This window comes from Hirundo rustica, chromosome 6 (assembly GCF_015227805.2).
Source record: "Hirundo rustica isolate bHirRus1 chromosome 6, bHirRus1.pri.v3, whole genome shotgun sequence".
Classification (NCBI taxonomy): Eukaryota; Metazoa; Chordata; class Aves; order Passeriformes; family Hirundinidae; genus Hirundo; species Hirundo rustica.
In genome coordinates, this window is record NC_053455.1 from 16,962,387 (window position 1) to 16,985,615 (window position 23,229).

Here is a 23,229-nt window from a genome sequence, read left to right on the forward strand (position 1 = left end):
ACATATCCTAGACACTTCTCCACTTGTCCACTTGAACACTTTGCATTTAATTTCTTTGTTAATTTTCTTTTTAAAAGAAAAAAAAAAAAAAAAAACCACTTCTTGGTGAAGGAATAAAGGTGATAGTCGAATTCCTCCATAATATTAATCTTGGAGAGTGTCCAACCCAAATATATTTGCTCCAAAATTGATGTCTCTCTTTTAATTTTATTTTCTAACTTAGAATGGGGTGAGAAAAGGAGATTGTAATGGAGGCTGGGTTTCATTCTTGACCACAGGAGGTACTGGGTAGGTCTCACCATGATTTATGTGCATATATCTTATGTTTAAATTCCTTACCTTTTAAAATGAGTTGTGAATAATTCAGGCAATGACTGTTTGGATAACAGAGTTTGTGCACCCCTAAAGATTGAAATCTTCTAATTACCCCATAACAGATACAGCTTGGAACTCATAACACCAGGTTTGCTTATCCCACCTACCCACAGCCCAGGGCTCATCCCTATGCATGAGCCCTTTGCTATCCAGCTCCCAATTAGGTCTCAGCTTGTCCTTCAAGACATCCAAGGCTGACAGGGAAGATAACATCCATGAGAGGCCACTTGCCCTGGGGGAAGTCAACTGTCACTATCAAACTTGTTCCAGCAAAAAATTAAATATTTAGCATGTGATAATAGCGTACCTGTCACTATTGCCTCAGATCAGCCTTCAACCTCACCAGACAGAGGGTCATAAAGCCTTTTGAGCTTTTTTCCCCCCAGTAAGTCCTCCTCTTTGAACATTAGCTCTTGAGCTCAATGACCAGAGTACAGACTTTAAAAACTCTGTTAGTTAACTAAAAAAAAGACAAAAGAAGACAGGCAGAAGCTGAGTTAATCACTTGGACATATGGAAATAATGTGACAATGATGTTTATATGCAGGCAGGCAGTTCCCTAATAACATCACTGCAAAACACTCGGGGCTTTTTAACTGGAAAAGGAAAAAACAAAACAAAGCAAGGGAGCTGCATAAGGCAGCCAGAATTTGATGGATTTGATTGAAAGCTCTTCTTCAGCTTAGTTTGCTGTGGGCATAGTGAGCATGATCTGTAATCACTACACAATATTTAAAATCCACAGCCAAATTCAAGCCAAAAAAAAAAGAGACAACTTTTCAGTTAGGAAAGGGAGACTGGCTGGACAAAGGAAAAACAACGATTTTGCCATAAAACTCTTATTGAAACATACCAGGACTACAGTCCTGGCTACTTAACCTCTCTTCAAGTGCCATGATGGAGATGAGACATTGGTTTGGTTTTGGTATTTCGATCCAGGTCACCACACATTGTAAGGACTGAGCAAAAATTAGCCTGTTTTTTTTCCCCCATGGCTGCTCAGGGAGAGTTGGCTCCAGAGCTGTGCTCTTCCAATGCCAGGAAAACTTTCATTTCCAAGGTAGGTTTACCCTGGGACCTTCCTACCCATTTGTCCTTCTAGAATTATCCCTTGATTTAAATGATCATGCTTTTCTGGCATTTGTTTTTCTGATAATTTTTATAGAGACCAATTGTAAAAGTATTAACGATATTGATCCAGAAAGGAAAAAAAAAAAAAGCCAGGAACTGTGTGACTGACACGATATAAACAGGCGGGGAATGGGGAGGTTTAAAGCTGTGAAATTTCCCTCTGCACATGAATATCAAATATACTGTATTTGAGGGTCAGAAGGAGATAGGAGTGTTTCATTTGATTAACAAGAGAAAAGCCGCTAATAAAGTGTAAACCCGAATTTGTCAGTTGTTTTTGATGGTTCAGCTGCCAATGTTTCATTCACAAAGCTGCGTACAGCCATCAGCCAGCCGTAAGACGCTTCCTTGCCTGTGTTTATATCCCAGGCAGCAGCACCGGGAGCCGCTGGGCACGGACCAGTTTCCTCCCGTCCTTCCGACGTGCCAACACGTCAGTGTCCTGTCCCGTTCCCCAGGCCGGGCAGCTGGCATGGGCCAGCGAGCCACCGGTGCCGGGCTCGGGGCAGCGCTCTGAGGGCCGCAGGATCCGGCCCAGCGGCTGCTCTGCTCCTGTGGGCACAGGGAAGTTTGGGCTGGGCGGGAAGGAACCGGCTCCATGGCTGACTTCCTTGTGAAGGACAATAAAAGCAGTGAGTGGGGACCTCACACCGGCCTGCTTGCTTGAATAATGCTATCAACAATAACAATAAATCCCTTTTTCCAGCTCAGTCCCGTGGAGCGGCCAGAATGGACTTGAAGGAAGTAATTCCCAGCAGCCGGAGCATTGTGTGCGGCCCTGGCGGCTGGTTTAGGCTGGGCTCGGCAGCTGTGCTGATGGGAGAGGCAGAGCGCTTGGCTCGGCCCGCAGAACCTGCCCGGGCAGTGAGAGGCACCCAGCAGCAGCTGAGGCCGAGTCTCCAGCAGGCATGGTGCGTGTCACCGCAGCAGCGAGTCCTGCCCCTCCACAGGGGCTGACAGGGGGACACTGCGCCAAACCTTGCCGCTGGAGCAGCCCTCGCTCGCCGCTGCGACACATGGAGCCTGGGGCTCTGTGTGCAGCGGGGCCTGCGGAGCCATGTCGCTAAAAACCACTGCTGTGTGTGCTCAGCCTGCTAAGAACAAGGGCACTCTGTAGCAGCTGGAGTACCGCCAGGCTGGGAGACAGTAGGGCCCCTGCCATAGCCACCCCTGGGAAAGGGAAACGGGCGACCATAGGTGAGGGAACATTACAAGGAGGTGTCCTCTGCATACTGAGAGCAGACATTTGCTGGCATTAATTCAACTTGCAAGTCAGCTTGCATCTGAAGTGATGAACTTGGACTGGATGTTTCTGCACTATATTCCCTTCTCTAGACCATTTCCTAAACTATTCAAAATTAGAAAAGTGCTTGCATTTGATTTTGCCACTAAGTGTTAATCTGCGACCTGCTATACCTTCTTTGTAGTCTCTGTTTTACTAGTTTTAAAACTGGTGGGATGAAATAGAAAAATAGGGCTAGAGGTTAAAAAAGGAACTAGAAAAGATAGTTCTGTCTTTTAAACCACTCATCACTATTCCATATATATTTTAAGCTCTGATCTGACAGTTTTCAATCAACTAGATCATATTCCAGTTTAGTCCCTTGTAAGGTTTTGGTCCTAAATTGTGGTCTGCTAATATTTAAAAAATGGAGGAGAACTGCATGTGGGCAATAACTGGGTGTAGAGAAAACACCCTAAAAAATAGTATCCAGCTTGGAAACATGGATTGCAGCACAGGAGACAGAGTCAGCTTTGAAGACTAGGCATAAAGCCAAGCCATCCCTAGTCATGGCTGGAACTGGAAACACAAAGAATTGAATCCCACTCCTCCCAAGTCACTGTTCCCTAAACCCTTGCTCAGCTTAATGCAGGCTGTGGCAGGTTTGCCTCTGCAGCAGGGCTGCTATAATTTGTAGTAGGTTGCATTCCCAAGGCCATTTGCATGTTTCACTTTTTTTAATCTATTTTAGATCTTCCCTCACACACTTCTGCCCCCACTTGCCTCTATTCTCTGCAGGGATTCTCCCAGAGCTGCCGCTACAGAAATCTCTCATCATCCTTAGCAGAGCCCTTCTGTGCGAGTGCTTTGCCAAACACACTCATCTTTTATTCCCCCCTAAGTCCATCAGTCAGGCTTTTCTACCCCTGTTTATGTCAGTAACACCTTTTTCCTTTCAAGCCTTTCTTCTCTTTTTGTAGAGGGTATAATAAAAATTAAGCCACAAAGCCTCATTTTATAAAACTTTGTCTGACCTAGATCACCAGAATCAAAGAAATTCTGAGCTAATGATGGATCTGCCTTGTTGAGCTAATCATGCCTGATTGCCAGAGTTCATGGGCACTGAGCTCTCCGCACAGGAACGAAACAAAATGATCACAGAGTGGTGCTTTCACTGGTTTGTGCTGAAGAGAGTGATGGAGTTTTCTTATTGGAAACATAAAATTGAGATAAAATTTTCTGGAAGGTGATAAATTTGCAAAATGGGTCAAATCCCAGGCTGAAATATTTTACAGCAACCTATTCACTCAGCAGGAAGTATACCAAATTTGTTAGAAAATATGCAGGTAAGAGGACTTTGCCAATCTAATAGAGTAAAACTGAAGAGATTAAATAAATTCCCAAACTAGCAGTCAACAGTGTGCAGCCAGCAACAGCCCTAAAATAATGGTTCCATTTTCTCCAATTCAGCTGTGTGACCTAATGCTGGTTCCAATCATTATTGTATTAACTGTTCATATTAATTTAATCTAGAATTTGGTCAAGACAATACCTGGCATGTTGTAAATAACTAGAAATACCTACATTACCATACAAGTAGATTATATGACCTCTGGGTAATATCTTAGGAACTAAACCTGCATGTGAGGTTCAGTATTGTTCTAGTAATTAACAATCTGCAAACAGATAGCTTCATATTTCATCCTTGAATTAATAACATCATTTGGCTGGCAGTGTGAAGTACCTTGCATGTGATGGACATTAATTGTGAACAAGAATCTGAATTCTTCCCTATCCTATTAAAAAGAGAAACACTAAATTACATTCCTTTATTTCACAGTAAGCAATGTACTGCAAAAGCCTGAAAAATGTACCTAGCTGTATATGTATTATTAGATACTACTTTTTCATTGATTAATACTCACTAGTGGCAACAGCTTTGATATGAAAAAGCTTTTTGCCACATCAGAGAAGGAAGGTTATTTTCCTCCAAATAGGAACTACCTAGTGTATGGAATCAGGTCTAATGTGTTTAAGTACAGAGTACTAAAATGACATTACTATAAAACTTGCTTCAAAAAACTTCAAACTACCACAATAATTTAATATCAGTGCAATCAAACTTTATGTGACTTTTTGTGTAGGCATTCTTCTGCAACTGAGAGCTTCTTACTTGTACTTTTTCTGTGTGGGTACTCCTGCAGTAGTTTAGCAAATAGTAACTGATGTCCTAATCTAAAGCTGTCTATTGACAGAGTTAGGTTCAATGAGGTGGGCTTTGAAGAACAGGTGAAGTGTGTCATGACATGTTAGAAGAGATGGAGATTAGGTAAGAAGGGAAGACAAAGGTAGAGGAGAGTTGGTAGAAGAGGGCTGGGAGGGATCTCTGTGTCGGTCTCTGGTATCACTTTCCTCCCTGTCTCAGACTTATTCTTCACCACATTACAGCTCTAAGTTCAGAACTTAATACATTGATCTCTGCTGGGAACAACTCATGTGCAAAGACTGTCTCTTATAAATCTGCCATATTTTAGGTTCAAGGTGGCTGAATATCACTGGTGGATGAAATGACTGCTTAAGCTTACATCTAGTATGATTCTGCTCAGAAACGGACAGCAAAGCTCTACTTGAATAGAAGGTATGAGAAGGTGCAGAAGATATGAGTGGTGCACTCAATGTTTAAAAAAGCAGTAACTCTTCTGAGACAAAAGCAGTGTTTCAGGAAGGTGGTAAGGCAGAGGAGTGGACCCTCACAGCCAGCACTCATGACCAAGGTGGACTTCCACCAGCTGCCTCACCCTAGATTAAGTACCTCCAGCTTGAAGCTTGGGGCAGCCTGTGGGTTTTTGTTTTTTGTTCTTTTTGCAACCACAGGTCTCTGCTGCTGCAAGTCAGGAAAGTCAGGCATGGCTTAGATCCACACCTGCAACCTGGGGCCTGAGCAGAGCACAGGAAAACTTTCATCTGTGCCCTGACCTGAGTGATCACACTGTCTAAGGTGACACAGAGAATAAAGTTGTTTGGTGAGAAATCAACTAATTAGAACCAAAAGTTGTGGGAATGGAGATCTGGAAGAAGATACATCATTGGCAGCCTTCATCAGTTAGAGAAATAGATGTGCCGATGTACTGGTTGGGGCTGGGGTAGAGTTTGTTTTCTTCAGAGGTGCTTGTATGGTGCTCGGTTTTGGCTTTGTGACACAAAAAAATATTGGCAACAAAGGGATGTTTCAGCTATATCACTTAGCAGGGCTTGCACAACATCAAGACCTTTTTGGCCTCTCACCCCAGCCCATCAGTGAGCAGGCCAGGGATGCACAGAGACTGCGAGGGAACGCAGCCAGGAGAGCTGACTGCAACTGTCCAAAGGCAACTGCCCAGAAAAACTGTGGATGCCCCATCCCTGGCAGTGTTCAAGGCCAGGCTGGATGGGGCATTGAGCAACCCAGTCTAGTGGAAGAGGGGTTGGAACAAGATGATCTTTTAGGACTCTTCCAACCCAAACCATTCCATGATGTTCCATACCATATGGCATCATGCTCAGCAATAAAGTCTGGGGGGGAGAAGAAGGAAGGGGGGATGTCCTCAGAGCTACTGTGTTTGTTTTCTCAAATAATCATTATGTGGGATGGAGCCCTGCTTCCCTAGGAATGGCTCAACACCTGCCTCCCTATGGGGAGTAGTGAATTAATTCCTTGTTTTGCTTTATTTGTGCACATGCATGATCTTTCCTAATTGAATTCTCTATATCTCAACCTATGAATTTTCTCATTTTTATTCTTCTGATTCTCTCCCTCATCCCACTGGGGAGGGGAGCAAGCCAGTGGCTGGTGGGGCTGAGTTCCCAATTTGGGTTAGCCCAGGAGTGCAGAAATTAAAAAGGAGCAAGGACTGTGGGACAAGGAAACCTAGAAAAGTCTGAGGGGCACAAGCTGGGCCTGACATAGGCAAAGAGTAAAATGGAGAGGAAAGGAGCAGGCAGTAGCGGAAGAGGACAGAAGGTCGTGGTTACAGGGGATGGGTGGAAAAGCTTAGGACCATTAAAGCACAGCCTCCTGCAGAGCCCTGAGTTGATCCAACAGTCCTGGATCCACCTTTCCTCTGCATATCTGTGGGCAAAGTGCTCCCTCCCCACGTTGGGTGGGCTGAGGAAGCGGAAGAGCTTTGTTTGCTGTTCCTCTGCTACCTCAGGAGGTCACAGAGGTCTGTGCAGAAGCCAATGGCAGCAGCTCAGGTGATGACTCAGTGGGGCGTCACCATGATGCCACACAACCGAGCTTCCTGTGCTGGGGCCGTAGTTCCGCTTTCCCTTTTGTGGTAGTAAATTACAGGACTGAAACAGCAACAAAAATACAAGGTTTTTCTGGAAAGCACCAAGTGCTGCAATGGACGGTGTTTCAGTGTTTGCCACTTTAATTCCTCTAGTCTCCTTTCACAAACCATCACCACCACCAGCATCCCCGTTTTGTGGTCCTAGCATGAAATCACTCTTTTCTTCAGTTTGTTCTCTTCGCTGCTGCTCTGGGCATGAATTGGTGTGGTGCAGTGAAAGAAGTGCTGCATAGCTGATGATTTTTCTTTTGCATAAGCAAGGCAATGCATAGTGAGTGATATGGGGGCTGCAAGAAGGAAGCTGACCTGCCGGGCAATGCAGGCTACGGCTGCCCTGGAAAACAAGAGCTCTTGTTCTCTACATGGAGCCCTGTGTGGGGTGGGATCGACCGCTCAGGCTCAGCTGTCCACAGGCAGTCGCTTCTTCCAAGAACGTTTGACAACAATGGACTGACGCAGAGGCTTAGACTGGTTTGCAGTCTTGAAAGATGCTCTTACTGAGATGTCTTTGTACCACACATAAGGCATGATTATGATCATGATTCTGACAAATGAAAATGTCTCAGACTGAACTCTCAGAAATACTGCTTTGGACTTCAGTGAATCTCATCTCCTTTTGTTTGGTGAGGATAAAGCATGTCCTCAATTCACTGTGTGTCCTCAAAAAAACGTAGTATTTGTGAAGCACTCAGACAGCTAAGTGTCATAGGAAAACAGTATTCTGATTTTGGAGCAAGAGCTGGGTAGTGGGTAGTGACTAGGGTATGGACGGAATGTTGCATTCGAAAGGAAAGTTGCCATGAAATGTTTAATACACTGATGGAAAGATGCTGAGGGCAGTATAGAATGAGATAAGATGGTGTCATGATGTTTTGCAATCACATTTGCAATAGGCCATCTTGAGTTTCACGGATAACCTTCATTTTGGTGTGGGAAGGGTTTTGTTTGTTTGTTTGGGTTCTTTTGTTTGTTTGTTGTTTGGGTTTTTTTTAAATTTTGAGTACTTAGTTTTGTAGCCCTTCAACAATTTTTCTCCGATAGTACTTTCTACGTGAGCAATTGTTTAATACAGAAAAAAATTAGAACCTGAGCTACTTAAGAAATTACCTCCCTCTATAAATTAATTTGATGGAAAATAAATCAGCAAGGCTTTTTTCACACTTTAGCTACGCTTTTGTAATTGTACTATAGTGCAAGATATCTTCTTTGATACTAAAGATCTGTTTTACTTACTGACTTAATTTACTGATTGAATCTACTTTTCTTAAATTCAGCTGTGTAAGGTGGACAGCATCATACACACTGATTGTCAGGGCATCTGGTATATTTGTGTAGGAATTTTTATTTATTAATATCTAAAGAAACAAATGAGTTATTAGGAAATCCATCACATTTTATGTCAAAACCCTTGAGAAACTATTTTTGTTGACGTTGCACAGAGATTTCTAGACAGCTAAATATTCTGGGCTAAAATTTCCCTTCACAAGAGAGTAAAACTTTTATTAAATCGTGGTCATATTTTGTCTCCTAACAGAGTAACTGGAGGAAATTATTATTTTTTAATTTTTTTTTAAAAAAGCTGAGAATAAGCAGAGCTCTTTTGGCAAGTTCTGAACAGCAGCAGGCTGACAGCTTTTCCAGGTTGTGTATTTTTAGGTAAATGTGAAGTTAGCATGGAACAGGGGGGAGCTTTGGAGAGCCAGGAAAGCTGGACAAACCAAGTAACAGCACCACTGCCGAAAAAACCCAGGGAGCCCACAATTAAATACTTACAGCCTTATGGACAACAAATGCTTGGCAGGACAAGACTACAAAGCAGTCTCATGCACAGGTATTCTTTTTACTCTCCCTCCATCCATTTCTTTCACCATACCCTTTTCAAAATACTTACTACACTGACAGCAGTATTATTGCCAATCCCACTGCAAACTAGTAAAACGGGGAGTGTTTTTTAATGCCTTTTTATGGATTTCTCAGTTGATTCAGTTGGTTCCTATTCAAATACTGTGTTCATTTTAAATGCTGCAAATTTTAGGGCAAGCATGACATTTGTTGAAGATTCTGGGTTTGAAATATATCACATTTAGAGATCTAGAAATAAATAATACTCAGAAATTATTAATTTTGAGATGATTAGACCAGTTTTCATGTTGTACTTCAACCACTATTTTAGGAGTTGTTTCTGTCAGGAAAAGGCCGCACTATGAATAATTCTTTCAGTATTTCTGTGGATGCTAACTTCTAAGGCAAGTAGAACGGAAGCAGCTCTTCAGAGAAGATTGGTGCAAGATCTCCCAGTCAAAGAAACTTCTATGAAAAAACAGAGCAGACACCACAAACGAGGCTGTGGTACCCACTGCCAGGCAGATTTAGCTTTGTTGCTCACCTACAGGGATGCAGGAAAGGACAACTTGCAACCTCTTTCTGAGGGTCACTGGTGGTAATGCTGGGAACCTGCCTCTCAGCTTCGGTTCTCAACTTTGTACACGGTGCTGGCCTCCACAGGGATGTGGGAGAAATTTAGCCCCCTGCTACAAAACTACTTTTTGTATTAAATGTTTGCGGGTTTTTCTCCTGGAGTTTAATCGTATGAGGGCCAAAAGGGCTTTGCTGTACTCTGAAATGTGCTCTGCTCCTGGTTACAGTCATCAGTCAGATAGAGCAACACACTCATTTACTGCCAGACTGTAGGAGGTTTTCCTGGAGTCTGCCTAATCAGTAGGTCTGCCATTTATTGGGATACTTATTCACTTCAGTTCAAAATCCAATTTATTAATATTAAAGAAATTACCAACTCTTTCATATACCCCAGGATACTCACTGATAGGGGTTCTTAGAAAATATAAAATCTGCTAAGTACTTGAGACTTCATGCAAGGTTTCTATAGCCAACATCATCAAGAATCTTTGGAACCCCAGTTCTTTACACAATTCATCACGTAATTCATTACTTCACAATCTTGTATTTGGATTTAAAAAAAAAAAAAAATCATCATGAATATTTTGGAACTGTAATGCTGTTAAGAAAAAATCCCCACACCACTTGATATGTTTGTCTTGCTGATTTTAAAGATCCACCCACACTACTTGAAAATAAAATATTTGGTTTCATAAATGTCAGTCAGGAGAACCAGGACATCAGCCTTCATTGCCTAAGTTCACTGGACAGTTTTATGTTTGTGTATAAGAATATGCTTTGGATCTACCACAGTCCTATGTCAGATTTCACTTGGTAAATTGAAAAAAAAAACAAAAAAACCCCAAACAACAATAAAATACCATAACCCAAAATATCAAACACCAACCCCCCCCCAAATGAACAAACCAACCAACCAACAACAAAAAAAACAAAAAACCAAAACAAAACAAAAAACAAACAAACAAACAAACAAAAAAAAAAACCCACAAAAAAAAACCCCAAAAAATCAAACCAAACCAAAGAAATAAAAAGAACCCAAAACCTAACTGGATTGCAGCAAAACACGTGTTCCAGTTAGTTTCACGGCAGGGGAAAAGCAAGGTGTATTAACTCTGGTCTTTCTAAACCCCAAGCCTGTGGGTTTAGTCTAGGATGCTGTCATCTGGGAACAAGAATCTGCATTCACGTGACACAGGTGCTGCAATCCAGGGCCCAGCCTCACCCCGCTCCATGGTGCCCTGGGCAGGGCACAGGGACTGGCAGCCACAGCACTGTCCACTGCCCACAGATCAGCCCCACACCCACAGGTGCATCCAAGGCATCCCTAAGTTATAGGGCCCTATAGTTTTTTATAATGTCTGTGCTTCTGTGTGCAAGTGTGACAAATGGTTGGGGCTTAAGAATTTTCTACGTCAGTAACCCTCCCCACGCCTCACTCCAGCCCACCCCAGCAAACAGAACAAATGCCCCATACCTGGAGATGTTTCGATGCCTGAGTTATTAATAAAATAAGCATGATAATGAATAATCTATGTTAAGCATTTTCTTACCCTTTATTTTTTCATTATGATCAGAAGAGGAATATGATTAACAGCAGTTTAAACTTTAGCAGTACAATTTCAGTATTAAATATAAAACTACACTGCAAGTTGATGTGTTTTAAAAATGGTTATGTATACTCTAGCCTTAAATTTATGTATCAAATACAAGTAACTCAATTGTTTCTTGCCTTGACATTTAACATATCTAACAGGTTTCAACAAGCCAGACATCCATCTTTTCCATTAAAAAAAATAAGCAAGCACACCAACTCTTATTCATAGCAAGAGGGGGTAAAGACTCAACACTTTCCTGAGTGTTGTGCAAATAACAGGTTCAAGAAAGTCAGTTAAATAAATGTAATGATAAACCTAAAGCTAAGCTGGAGGACCTTTTGATTAACTTCATATTTCATATATTATTTGCATCAGTTGAGAGCAACATGAGTTACAGAACTTCCATGAAAACAAGCCACTTACAAGCAGGTGTTTAAGCTTGATCAGTTTATTAAAAGGATTATATGACACGGTTGCCTGCAATAGCAGGGGACTGGATCTGATGACCCAGGAAGTTCTTTCCAGTCCCATGTTTCTAAGCCATGCACCAAGTGTATCCAGCCCACACTTTCACATTTGGAAAAAGCCAAAGCCACACACACACACTCACAGGAAAAAAAAAATTAAAAAAAATTAAAAAAGATCTTGATGACACCATTTCATTTTTCTAGTTATTCACTATGCAGAAGGGAACAGAGCTTAAGTCCTGTACAGAGGATACATTTACTCGAGGTTGATGTGGTACTGAAGTCAGTTAATAATTAGATACCTCCAGGCAGATTCAGTTACAGGGCATACCAACACTGCACACTGCCAGACAATTTCTAATCAAGCCAAGAACCTCTTGCAGGATGAGGTCTCTGCTAGCAAGCACAGAGCACACCGAGTAAGCTAAAAGCAGCTGTTCTTAGGTGAACTACCCTACCAACCATGAGCAAATGACAGATAGATGGTAAGAAGCATTTACCTACTAGACAAGATCTCTGCACACCCAGGCAGAAGTAATTAGTTCAGAGCTGCAATTGTTGTTCCTACCTTGCCTGTCTCTTGAGTACGTTCTCTTTAAAAGCTGGTCTACAGAATCAGTGCAGGCGTTCTGAAGCACTACTAAGGTAGCAGTTCACAGCTGCTGTGCAAGACTCTACTTCCAAATGGTAGCCAGACATTCCCATCTTTGAGGCCAGTTTGCTAAGGACAGCATTCACAGCCATGGTCATAAGCCTTTACAACAAATTGCCTACATTCAGCCCATCTAACTTTTAGGCACTTGGTTAAGGTGTCTGGGTCCCTTGCCACCCAGAACTCCCCCCACCCCCCAGGGGAAAAAAAAATAAAAATCACTGAAGGCAAGTAGTCTCATTTGCCTTCTGGAGGCAGCTCTTGACCCCTCACTGAGCAAACCAAGTTCTTAACGCACGCACCTCAGTTAGACAGGATGAATGGAGACTTGCCATCTCTTCCTAGAGATGGTATCAATACTCTCCAAAACCAAATGCAATCGAGCAATTACGGTTTGCAACCCATTACAATTTGAAACAAAAACTTACAGTCAGTAATTATGCTGTAGTCCCTCCCTCCCAAGAGTAAAAGCCTTCCACATGGAGGCTCTGCTTAAAAAAAAAAAAAAAGGAAAAAAAGAAAGAGAAGCAGCATTCTTCTTTCAAAGAAGAGTGCACACAGCTGCTTTGCCACTCATTCATGGGGAAGCTGAAGGATCAGAGAACACTGATTCAGAGAACTGGAATGACTAAGCACTGCTAGTGCATGCAAAGCAGAAGTAACAAGATTGTTTCTAAATTAACCCTAGTCCTCTTCTCCACCCCACAAAATTCATGCAAGTGTTTGAGAAGTCAAGACATAATAGCCCCAGTTTCCAAAAAGGCTTAATTTGGTTTTTTTTTAATACATATAGTAAAATGTCCTTTTGTTTTCTTTCTGCGGGTAGATAAATGCATTTTTGGCATGTTTGAGAATCACAGATATCTATGAAGTCCATGCTGTTTAAATTCTCCAGCTAGTCTTTATAACCTGTCAAAAAAACATAAGCAACCTATACATGTTTCCCCAGTACTGACATGCATGCTCAGAGCTCTCCACTGTAGTGAAATGAGGTGTTACTTCTGTGCTGATAGTTGACGAGTCAGCATTACACGACTTTGAGACCAACTAAATTAACATTGTCGTAATATGAAAGGCAAGCACAAGTTCATTTATTTATAGCAAAGGTCTTGGGTTACAGGAGGTCAGTTCTTGCCATCTTGAAAAGATAGGGGATAACTTATTGCATACATGTGCATTATAATTTAGCAGCAAGTCATTCATAGAAACACTTCCTTCCTACTGCTTTTTTGGTTTATTATCTCAATTATATATATATATTTTAACTTTACAAAGCATTTAACACCACCTTTAAGTTAATGGTCTTTTATTGGAAAAAAAAGACTAGCATTTACAACTTGGAATGGACATAAATTGTAATATCTTGAACAGCAATGTTGATAGTTGTGCTGAAGTCCACAGGCTACTCCGCCAGCTCCAAGTCATGGTACAGAAGGTTTTAAAAATATGAGAGTCCAAAGATGCTCCCTTGGTGAAGGTTTCTTTTAAAAATTTTGTGAACGGTAACAGCCTGACACCCGTTTCACTATAGTGCAATGCAGACAATGTTAAACCAGTATTTTAACACAGACATGTCATCCATAGTTAAGATCATCCTATTTTTGGAGCACACTGCTACTTACAGGAGAACCATTCGACCTTTAGGGCATTTTCCTTAAGTTTTGCATCCTTCAACCATTTTGCTGCATACCATCCTGAGGTATAAACCAATTTTAAAGTAAACCAGCTATGACAATTTATACTACAAATTGAACTAGAATCCACTGTTGAACAAGAGAGTGGATCCTTTAGGTTTTTTTTCCTTTTAATACACATGTCTGACTGTGCTCAATTGTCAAGCTGCATGCATGAAAAACTGGCCAGCCCAAACAGTGTAATAGTCATTAGCAAATGGAACTTTTGAGTTCACTAAGTGCTTCCTTTTTTTTTTTTATTTTCAAGGTAGTACAATTATTTATATCGTAAAACTGATGTTTAACTTTATCTTTTAGGGACAGGACCACCAACCATTACATGCAGTTTGTGGACAGAAGGTAATTTGACATTCAGTTTTGCTATACAGAAACAGAATGAATAAATGAACATTTTTTTTTTTTGCAAGAGGTAAGTAAAAGATTCAATTTGATTCTTCTAGAGGAAAAAAGGTGTAAAGGAGGTCTCTTCACTTTGCAGTCATCATCTGTACGAATTCTGAAAAGATAAAAAGTCACTGTGATTTACTGTCTCCAGCATACTTCAAGTCAAGTGTCTAAAACACAGCTGGCATTAAAAAAAAAAAAAATCACCTTTCACTGCATCTAAGATTTTGTCCACAGAAGTGGACAAGCAAATAAACTAGTGTCTCAAAAATTATTAAAAATTATGCCCTATGCAACAGGTTTTCCTCAGTCTGAATAATGGTTGAGTCAAGACAAGCATCTTTTTACCTTCATAGTTGACTTGCCCATCCCCATCAATGTCTGCTTCTCTGATCATTTCATCTACTTCTTCATCTGTTAGCTTTTCTCCTAAGTTTGTCATAACATGGCGTAGTTCTGCTGCACTGATATAGCCGTTGCCATCCTATGAGAAAAGAGTTGCACAAGACAATGAAAAACAATCCTGACATTGTCTAACTTGGGAATTACACCTAGGTTTCCAGTTAACTGCTTCTGGAGCAGCCTTATGGCACTTGGGACAGATGTACAGACCTGGCACACTGTACAAACTGCAGTATGTATTTATCCCACTGCCTTCTGAGGCCTGCATGACACCATATCCTTCCATACAATTACTGTGCTGCAATAACAACTGCATGCCTGACTTGGAGTTGTGATAAGGTAGTTTTAATGCTTTAAAGAGTTCTCAAAAATAAACACAGAAACAAAATCAAAGTTTTTGTTTAGTCTCTGCTGCCTAACCAAGGCCAAACACCAGTAAGAATGAAGTCAACTTTCTCTTCTGTGTTAACACTACCTCTATAGCCAGACTATAGTCTGGCTACGTTAGGCCTTTTGGATAGGATGGTATGTAACAAATCATAGAAAGCATTTAAATGCTACTCATAAGGCATTTTGAGAAGTTTTATGGTAAAATTAAGAAGTGAAGAGAAAATGACACTTCTAAGCCAGTGTCCCCATTTGCAACATCCAAACCTCTGATCCACTTCAGAAATTCCATACACTGGAAGAATACACTATCTTAGAGCAGGATATGGCCATCACCAGTAGACAACCTACCTCAGTGGCTTTAAACACTAATCTAGTCTGCAGAAATACCCCTCCATTTTCAGGAAAAGTACTAGAGACTGATACCTTTTTCCTATAAAAAGTCCTAGTAAAGTCCTCTTCCACACATGCACTAGCTTTACAGCTGCACCAGCAACTACTCAACACAGATCTTGTATAACATCAGTTGTGTTCAAACAACCCAAAGAGGGGATCCCCCCCTGGTTCTAGAAAACTGACATATGCCCAGGTATTCTTAAACAAGGTCAAGGGAATTAAGCTCTTCAGTTCTCAGGAAAGCAACCTCAAAGTTCATATTCTGCAAAGAGAATATACAATACTTTGTGGCTGTCCAAATACTGAAGACATCATCTTGAATTCAAAAGCTTCCATAGGGTAGTATAAAACTTTGTGCATCCATAAAAATGTTTCCTCATTCCCCTCAAAGTTGAAAGGTGGAGAAAAATCCCCCTCCTCTACCCACACATATCAAAAAAACCCCACCCCCACCCAAGCATGAGGTTCTGCTAAATCTCTGTTTCTAAGGAAAGGCCAGAAAGTTTTCCTCATGGATGAGCCTCAATCTTAGACCCCACTGTATAAAGCAAGTACAACCAGGCTGAAAGAGTCCTGGTTCTATATTCAGAACAATCTCTGCTATGTTTCCAATTCCTCTGCTTCTACTAGAGGACTCTTTCTCCCTCCAGACAAGAAGAGAAAACACTAAGGAAAATACAGACATCATTATTTTGAAGAGTAGCTCTACATTTAGTAATACCTTGTCAAAGACTCGGAATGCCTCACGGATTTCTTCCTCGCTGTCTGTGTCCTTCATTTTTCTGGCCATCATGGTTAAAAATTCAGGGAAGTCGATAGTGCCATTGCCTTAATAAAAAGAAACTTCCAAGAATTAAACTTCCACGCTTTTCTTCATTAACAAACAAATAAATCTGGCATTATACTCAGCCAGGGACGAGATTGACAGGTGTTCTGTTAACTGTCCTTAACAGATGAACTGGTTCTTCTCCCTAAATTACTACCACTGCCTTCTTTGCTATTACAACATGCAGCAGCGAGAGCAGCCACTCTTTCAGCACAAAATCAACTGCTGCCTTCTTTCAAGGCTAGGCCACATCATTTGCCACCCAAGCTACAAATCAAATGTCAGACTGTGCTTCAAGGTTAACCAATAATGAGACTCCTACAAAATTAACCTTCTAATTTCTTTATAATCTCTCAAATTTTGCGTCTTCCAGGAAGAACGCATATTAAGCTGCCATTATAATCCCAGGTTATCTAATATTTGGAAACATCACACTTCACTAAACTGCTCATAAACACTTTTTTCTTTCTAAAAATCAGCTACCTTATCAAAGTTGCACACCACAAAAGCAACGAACCATTCTAGGGGCAACAAGGATCTGCAAATTCCAGTGACATGAGAAAAAGCTGACATTATTTGTTATTACTGATAAGCTTAGCTGTAAATGTTCTTACAGGTATTTTACTGCAAAACTGAAAATCCCTGCTGACATCCAAGCCTCATCCCTAAGATTAAACCTTCCATTCAATGCAAAGATTTAAATTTCTGGCTGCTCAAAACTAGGAAAAAAGCGGTATGGTGAAGAAACTAGATTTGTATAGTCAGGATTCAGCTCTGTTTTCCAAAAAGGCACATTAAGCAGCTCACAAAACCATATTAAACAGTTCACTGTGCAACTAAGATTTACCCATTGATCTAAAGAAGCATACAAATTCACTGTGCAACAAGTGAAATTTAAGAAAATCCTGGGATTCCAGCCTGAGACATACACAACTATTTATCATGATGGCCCAGCTTTATGTAGCAGTAAAATATGAACACAGGTCTCGTACTTGGTTCTGAAAAAACCCTCAATGAACATGTGGAAGACTAGCAAAGCATTCTGCTATAACCCAAATTTAAACAGCTGGGCAGGCATACTTATCTGAAGTCTTCAGTCTCCTTCTGTTTTAAACCCACCAGAGCAGCATTTGGTCAGCAGCCTAAAGAAGCTACTATACACTAACTCCACATACCACTGCAGACACTGAAACCTTTCAGTTTCTGCAAAGACTTAGCAATTAAAGTCAACTTACACTTTTTTAAAGAAAGTACTTTAATTAATATGGCCTGATAATCCAGTAATTTATACTCTTGCCAATATACTTTCACTCTTCTTTTACACAAAGGTTAGAGAAAAATCACTAACACAACCAACACAGAAGACTAAAGGCCTGACATCCCAGAGCAGGGGAAATATTTTTCCTATTTAAAACCGTTAGCCTATGTGGAGTTCAGAAGCACAGTAGGTGTTTCAATATTCCGGTGTTCATTTAAAATAATTCTGTTAGTCTTGATATGGGCAAGGTTTTCTCCCTTTGCCTCCAGTAGCCCCTCTACCTATTAGGGATTTAATACATTATATAGACTATATAGCCTCTTCCTGTTGTGCTAAACTGCCATTGAAAACACTATTCCACTCCCAACACATTTTTTTGCCTTAGCCAAAACCACAGACATTGGTAAAGCTATTACAACCAGCATGAGCTGACAAAACACATACAAAAAAGCTGGATGGAAAGAAAGGTTAATGGCAGGTCAGGGCAAGTCAGATAGCAATAGGAAGCCTGTGACCCATAAAATATTAAAGACAAATAGCATAACTTTGTCTCTGCCCATTGCCTGTTTTAAGTCTCACAAATATTACTAGCATCTTTGACATCCTGCTGAGTTTAGAATCTATCCAGTATTTTGAAAATGCTTTAAGAGCTCTACATCAGTCTTCCCTGTGCAGTTTAGGCCCAGGTGTGGATGTCATACATATTGAAGATGATCACAGCACCTTCCCAACACTTACCATCAGCATCTACCTCGTTGATCATATCCTGCAATTCTGCTTCTGTTGGATTTTGACCCAGTGACCTCATGACAGTTCCCAGTTCTTTTGTTGTGATAGTACCATCACCATCTTTGTCAAACAGGGAAAAGGCTTCCTTGAATTCTAGAGGCAGAAACAGTCCCAGTGTTTAGAGACATCACCAGCATGATAAAACCATAGACTAAAAACGCATTCTACTGACAAAGCCCAGTAAAATTTTAAGAAATATTTTCTGGTTTTATCTAACTGTCCCTGTATTGAGAGAATTAACACTCTCAAATACAAATAAAAAATTACTTACAATACCAACACATAATTTTCACAGTAAATTCAAACTTATTTCATGTGGCTATTTATTTGCATTACAACTCTGTAATTCATTTCCATGCATCTGCATCTTGCCCAAGGCACAGTTGCTCCACAAACAGCAGCTAGCTATAAGTGAAAGGAGCCCCTGGGTTCCCTTTACAATTAACAGACTTACAGGAACAAAAGCATCGTCATTTACCACTTATTTTTAAATCAGCAGACAGAAAGAATCAGTGTCAGCCACAAATGGGGGACTGGTCTCCAGAAGGTCAAATAATGCTCTTTCTCCAGACCAGAGTGAACTACAGGCGGTCTATTAAAAGATTTATTTAAAAGACACTGGCTTGTAACAATGTGCAATAAACCCATCTGAGGTTTATTTGTTGCCATTTCATTTGTAGTTTTATCTTCACCCTATTAAAGAGTACCCAGGTCTGCTTTTGACTCTAAGTAGTTAATTTGAGTCCAGCAATTAATTCTGTTAGCAAGAAATCTAGGAGAACTTGGCTCAAGTCTGAACATCTAAAAAAAAAATCATAATCTGTAGTCCAAGGAATAAGAAGTCTAAATTAAGAGGCAATGAACCAGTAATCTTCCAGAATATTTCTGTCAGTTTTTTTTTTTAGTTTGGGATTTTTTTAAGAGAGTGCTTTTCAAAAGTGGTAGTACAGATTTAAAATTGCCAAAGATGTTTTTTTCCACTGTGCTTGAGATAACATATTTTCTTTTAGTCACAAGAGCCAGCAGAAAAAAAAAAAATCATCAAAACACTTACCAGCAATCTGTTCTTCAGTCAGCTGATCAGCCTACACGAAGAATAGAACATTTTAGAATACTGTTTACCTCTAGCTCTGTCAAGCCATGAGGCACTTCCTTTAAATTTCAGAAGTGATTTATCATTGCTTTCATGAAGTCACTTTCAAACCCTGGAATTCTGTCCCTACAAGGAGACTGCACTCACCTACACCACGCAGCTATTTCCAAAAGCATATAGGCTAACTTGGTTTGAAACTGCACATGAAGAGCCAAGCACCATCCTCCAACTTTGTGAATCTGATCTGGTCCAGTGAAGGACACAGGGCAGGCTCCTTGCAACCGGTCAGAGAGGCACCAAATCCCTAACGCCACGTGTGAGGTGTTTCGCAGCAGATGCCATTCCCAGCAGCGCAGCGTGGGCTGACGTGCTGCCCCCCGCTCCAGCCCCGCCTGCCCTCCCCACCTCACCGCAGCAGCCTCCGGCCCGCTGCCAGCCCACGGAAGGGGCTCTGCTGCCATATTATCAATTACATCCCCGTGTTACAGAGGTTTTTGCCACCTGTGACAAAGAAAATTACGGTTTTCACCCATCATATTATTTTTCCATTCAGCCAAGCAGTTTAAGGTGCCTCATCCTAACATGCAGGTTGTTTTATATATAACTTTAAGTGGCAAGAGTTAAAATACTTGCTTATGACCTTCTGTACATCAAGAGGCCACTGAATACAAAGGTATATGGCTCAGTGGGCAATCAAAAGGGCTTTCTGGAGCTTAACTGTGATAGCCACATCCTTCCAGAAGCCTCTCCCTATCTAAGGATAGAGCATCACAAAAGGCTCCACAGTTTGGACTCAAAGGAGCTAACTAGTTCTTTATGGAAAAATACGCCTTTTCCTAGTAAAGAAAAAAAAAAAAAAAAGGGGGATTTTACATGCATAATCACAGATACCGAAGAATATGAGGTACTAACTTGTTTTAAACACATTTTACTGGACCATTTTTACAAATAGAACAGAGAATTTTTTAGGTCAGAGAAGGCAGGCAAACCCTTCTTGTCCTGAAACATTATTACTTAAGTATAAAAACCATCTAACTGCAGCAAAGAGCAACAAATACAATGGAAAATTAATCAACTATACAATGTTAAGCTCCTGCATATGGGAAAAGGATAGGGTTGAAAATCTGCTCTGTGTGTTAAGGGAAATATGCAGATCCCATCTGTAATTAGGTAGGGGGTTTGTTTTAAGGACTGTATGTAATGATTAAACAATTCCCCACAGTGTGTTAGAGGAGGGAGAAAAGGGTAGAAATGCTAGCAGCTAAAGACAGTCTTCTTTAATAAAAGCAAATAAAGAAAGAAAAAAGAAAGAAAAAAAGCTTGTGTTCAAAATCCAGCTCGACTTCCTGCACTCTTTGTGATTTTCCAGAAATTGCGAGGTTTCACTTAAAGATTATCTAAGGAATTTACATAACAGACTCACTGCCCTGCAGAACAGGAAACAGAGCCACACCTTGGCAAAAAACCTCCAGCCCACAGCAGCAGCTCATGGCCCCATTAATCAGGGCTCACTGAATGTTTCCAAAAATCGTACTTCAAATGGGAAAAAAAAACCAAAAACCCAAAACAAAACAAACAAAAAAACCCCCACAAAACAAAACCTTCGCACACCCGGTGATTACGAGGACACAACCCGACCCTACACTGACAAGGGGTTCACCTTCCCGAGCAACAGGCACAACCAGTATCCCCTTACCACAGCTACAGGACAAAGGTACCCAGCCAGGGCTGGAGCCATCACCCCACCCAGCCAAGTCATCAAATCCTGTCCTGGTGATGTCAGCCTTCTCCTACGGGAAGGGGAGACCGAGGGACAGAATCGAGGAACACCCAGATTGCCAAAGCGATTAGAGGTCAGTCTGCAACTGTTTCTCCCCTCTCGTAGAAGGAGAAAAACCGCCGGGAAGATCCCAGCCCTTCCTCTTGCTCTCTTTTGCGCGGGCTGGTGGCGCAGCCCCCGGCAGACGATGCGATGCGTTCCGGCGGGCATCGCCCGGCCGCCGGGGCGGGAAGCTCGCAGCCCGCCGGCGCAACAGGCGCCCTTCCCGGCCAGCAGCCATCCACTGCTGCAGTGCGTCCCCGTTTCCCCTCCCTCCCTCTCCAGCCGGCGGCCACACCACGTTCTCATCATTCAACCGCGAGGGCGCTGCGCGGCCAGCCTTCCCTCCCCATCGCCGTGCCTCCAGCGGGCGGCTGGGGCAGGAGCCTTTCCCCCGCAGCCCCCGGGGAGAGGGGAGGCTGCGCCCCTCCTGCCCCGAGGCCCCCATGCAGGAGCCGGGCCGCTTCCAACCAAGCAACACGCGCAGCGCCTCGGTCCCCGCGGCCGGGGGGTGCGCGGGGGCCGGGAGGAAGAGGAGGAGACATGATGTAATGCAGACAGCGATGGGCTTCGCTGCCGCGGCTGCGTTTTTTTTTTGGGGGGGGGGTGGGGGGGAAACTGGGGAAGGAGGGGGGGGGCGCAGTAGCTGCAGCGCGGTGCCCTCCCCCGGCCGCCCCCCCCGCTCCCTGCGCAGTGCAGCTGGTGCCGGAGCCGAGCGGGATCCTCGCCCGCAAACCCGCGCCCCGCCCCGCAGCGCGCCCTGCCCGGCGCTCGGGCCGTGGCCCCGCGGAGACGCGCCCGGCCCTTTCCGCAGGGGAGAGAAGGCGAGGCGGGGCGGGAGGACGCGGGGCCGGGGCGCCCACACGGCAGGCCCAGGGAAAGGGGAAGGAAGGGGCGGAAGAGGAAGGGCCGCAGCTCCGCGGCAATCCCGCGCAAGGCGGCGGGGGGTATAGAGAATTAGAGTCCGCAGCCACCAACAATCTCACCCCGCGCGGACCCGGGCGGGAAGGGCCCCCGCGAGGCTCCCCCACCCCCGCTCCTCTCCGGGGACAGCCCGGCTCCCCCAACCCGACCGTCCCCAGCTGAGCGAGCGCACTGCGCACCAGCCCCCGCGCCGGCCCGGGCACCCCGTGCCGCGCCCGGCCGGTCGAACGAACGAGCCCCCTACCATGGCGCGGCGGCGGCGGGCCCGGCGGCGGCTGCACGAACTGCGCGACCACGAGCGGCGGCGGCGGCTGCCTCCTCCCGGCGCGGCTCACAGAGTGCTAGGGCTGTGAGCCTGCGCCGCCCGCTATATACGCGGGGCTGTATCCCTCCGCCGGAGCGGGGCCCTTTTCCCTCCTCCCCGGCGCGGTATGTGTGAGGTGACTGCGGCGGGCGGCCCTGCCCCCTCGGCGGCCCGGCCCCTCCCCCGGCGGGGCCGCTCCCGCTCCCGCGGCCGAGCGCGCCCAGAGGGGCGCGGGCAGCCGGCTCCCGGCGGTGCCTGTTCTGTCGAGCGCTGGTGCCGGCGCAGCCCGCGGGGAGCTGCCTCGCCGCCGGGTCCCCGCCGCTCTCCAGGCTGGAACCCCCGGAGCGAAGGCGTCTCGGCCAAGCCGGTGGTTTTTTTTTTTTATTATTTTTTTTTAATTTATTTTATTTTTATTTTCTAGACAGCATTCCCGCTGGCGGGGCGGCCCTGCGCTCCCTCGGGGAGGCCGGAGCGGCACCTGGGAGAGGATGATGGCGCGGGGACGGGGGGAAACCTTAATGAAGGACTCTCTTTTCGGTGACAAGGCGTGTGTGACCGCGACTGTAAAACTAAAATGTTAAAGCGAGCACAGCTGCCTTTTGATTAATCATAGGGTTTTTGTCAAGCACCAAAATCCAGGCGACGGCGAAATTCAATCCAGAATCGGATGGTCTGCAACTGAAGTGTGACTTCAGCCTCTTCAGAAGCCTGCAATTGAGAGGCAGCAAAAGCATGTCCTGATGTCAAAGTGTTTTCTTCATT

The 23,229-nt window shown here is 43.4% G+C and overlaps 1 protein-coding gene across 1 annotated transcript; it reads right to left on the reverse strand.

The window, feature by feature from the left end:
* Positions 1-11,504: 11,504 nt before the first annotated feature.
* On the reverse strand, positions 11,505-22,618 carry CALM1 (calmodulin 1). Its single transcript, XM_040065917.2, has 6 exons — positions 22,408-22,618; positions 19,382-19,412; positions 18,277-18,420; positions 16,176-16,282; positions 14,618-14,753; positions 11,505-14,381 (listed from the first exon to the last, which is right to left on the reverse strand). The coding sequence occupies exons 1-6, from the start codon at positions 22,408-22,410 to the stop codon at positions 14,353-14,355; spliced, it is 450 nt and encodes a 149-aa protein (XP_039921851.1). The 5' UTR covers positions 22,411-22,618; the 3' UTR covers positions 11,505-14,352.
* Positions 22,619-23,229: the final 611 nt, after the last annotated feature.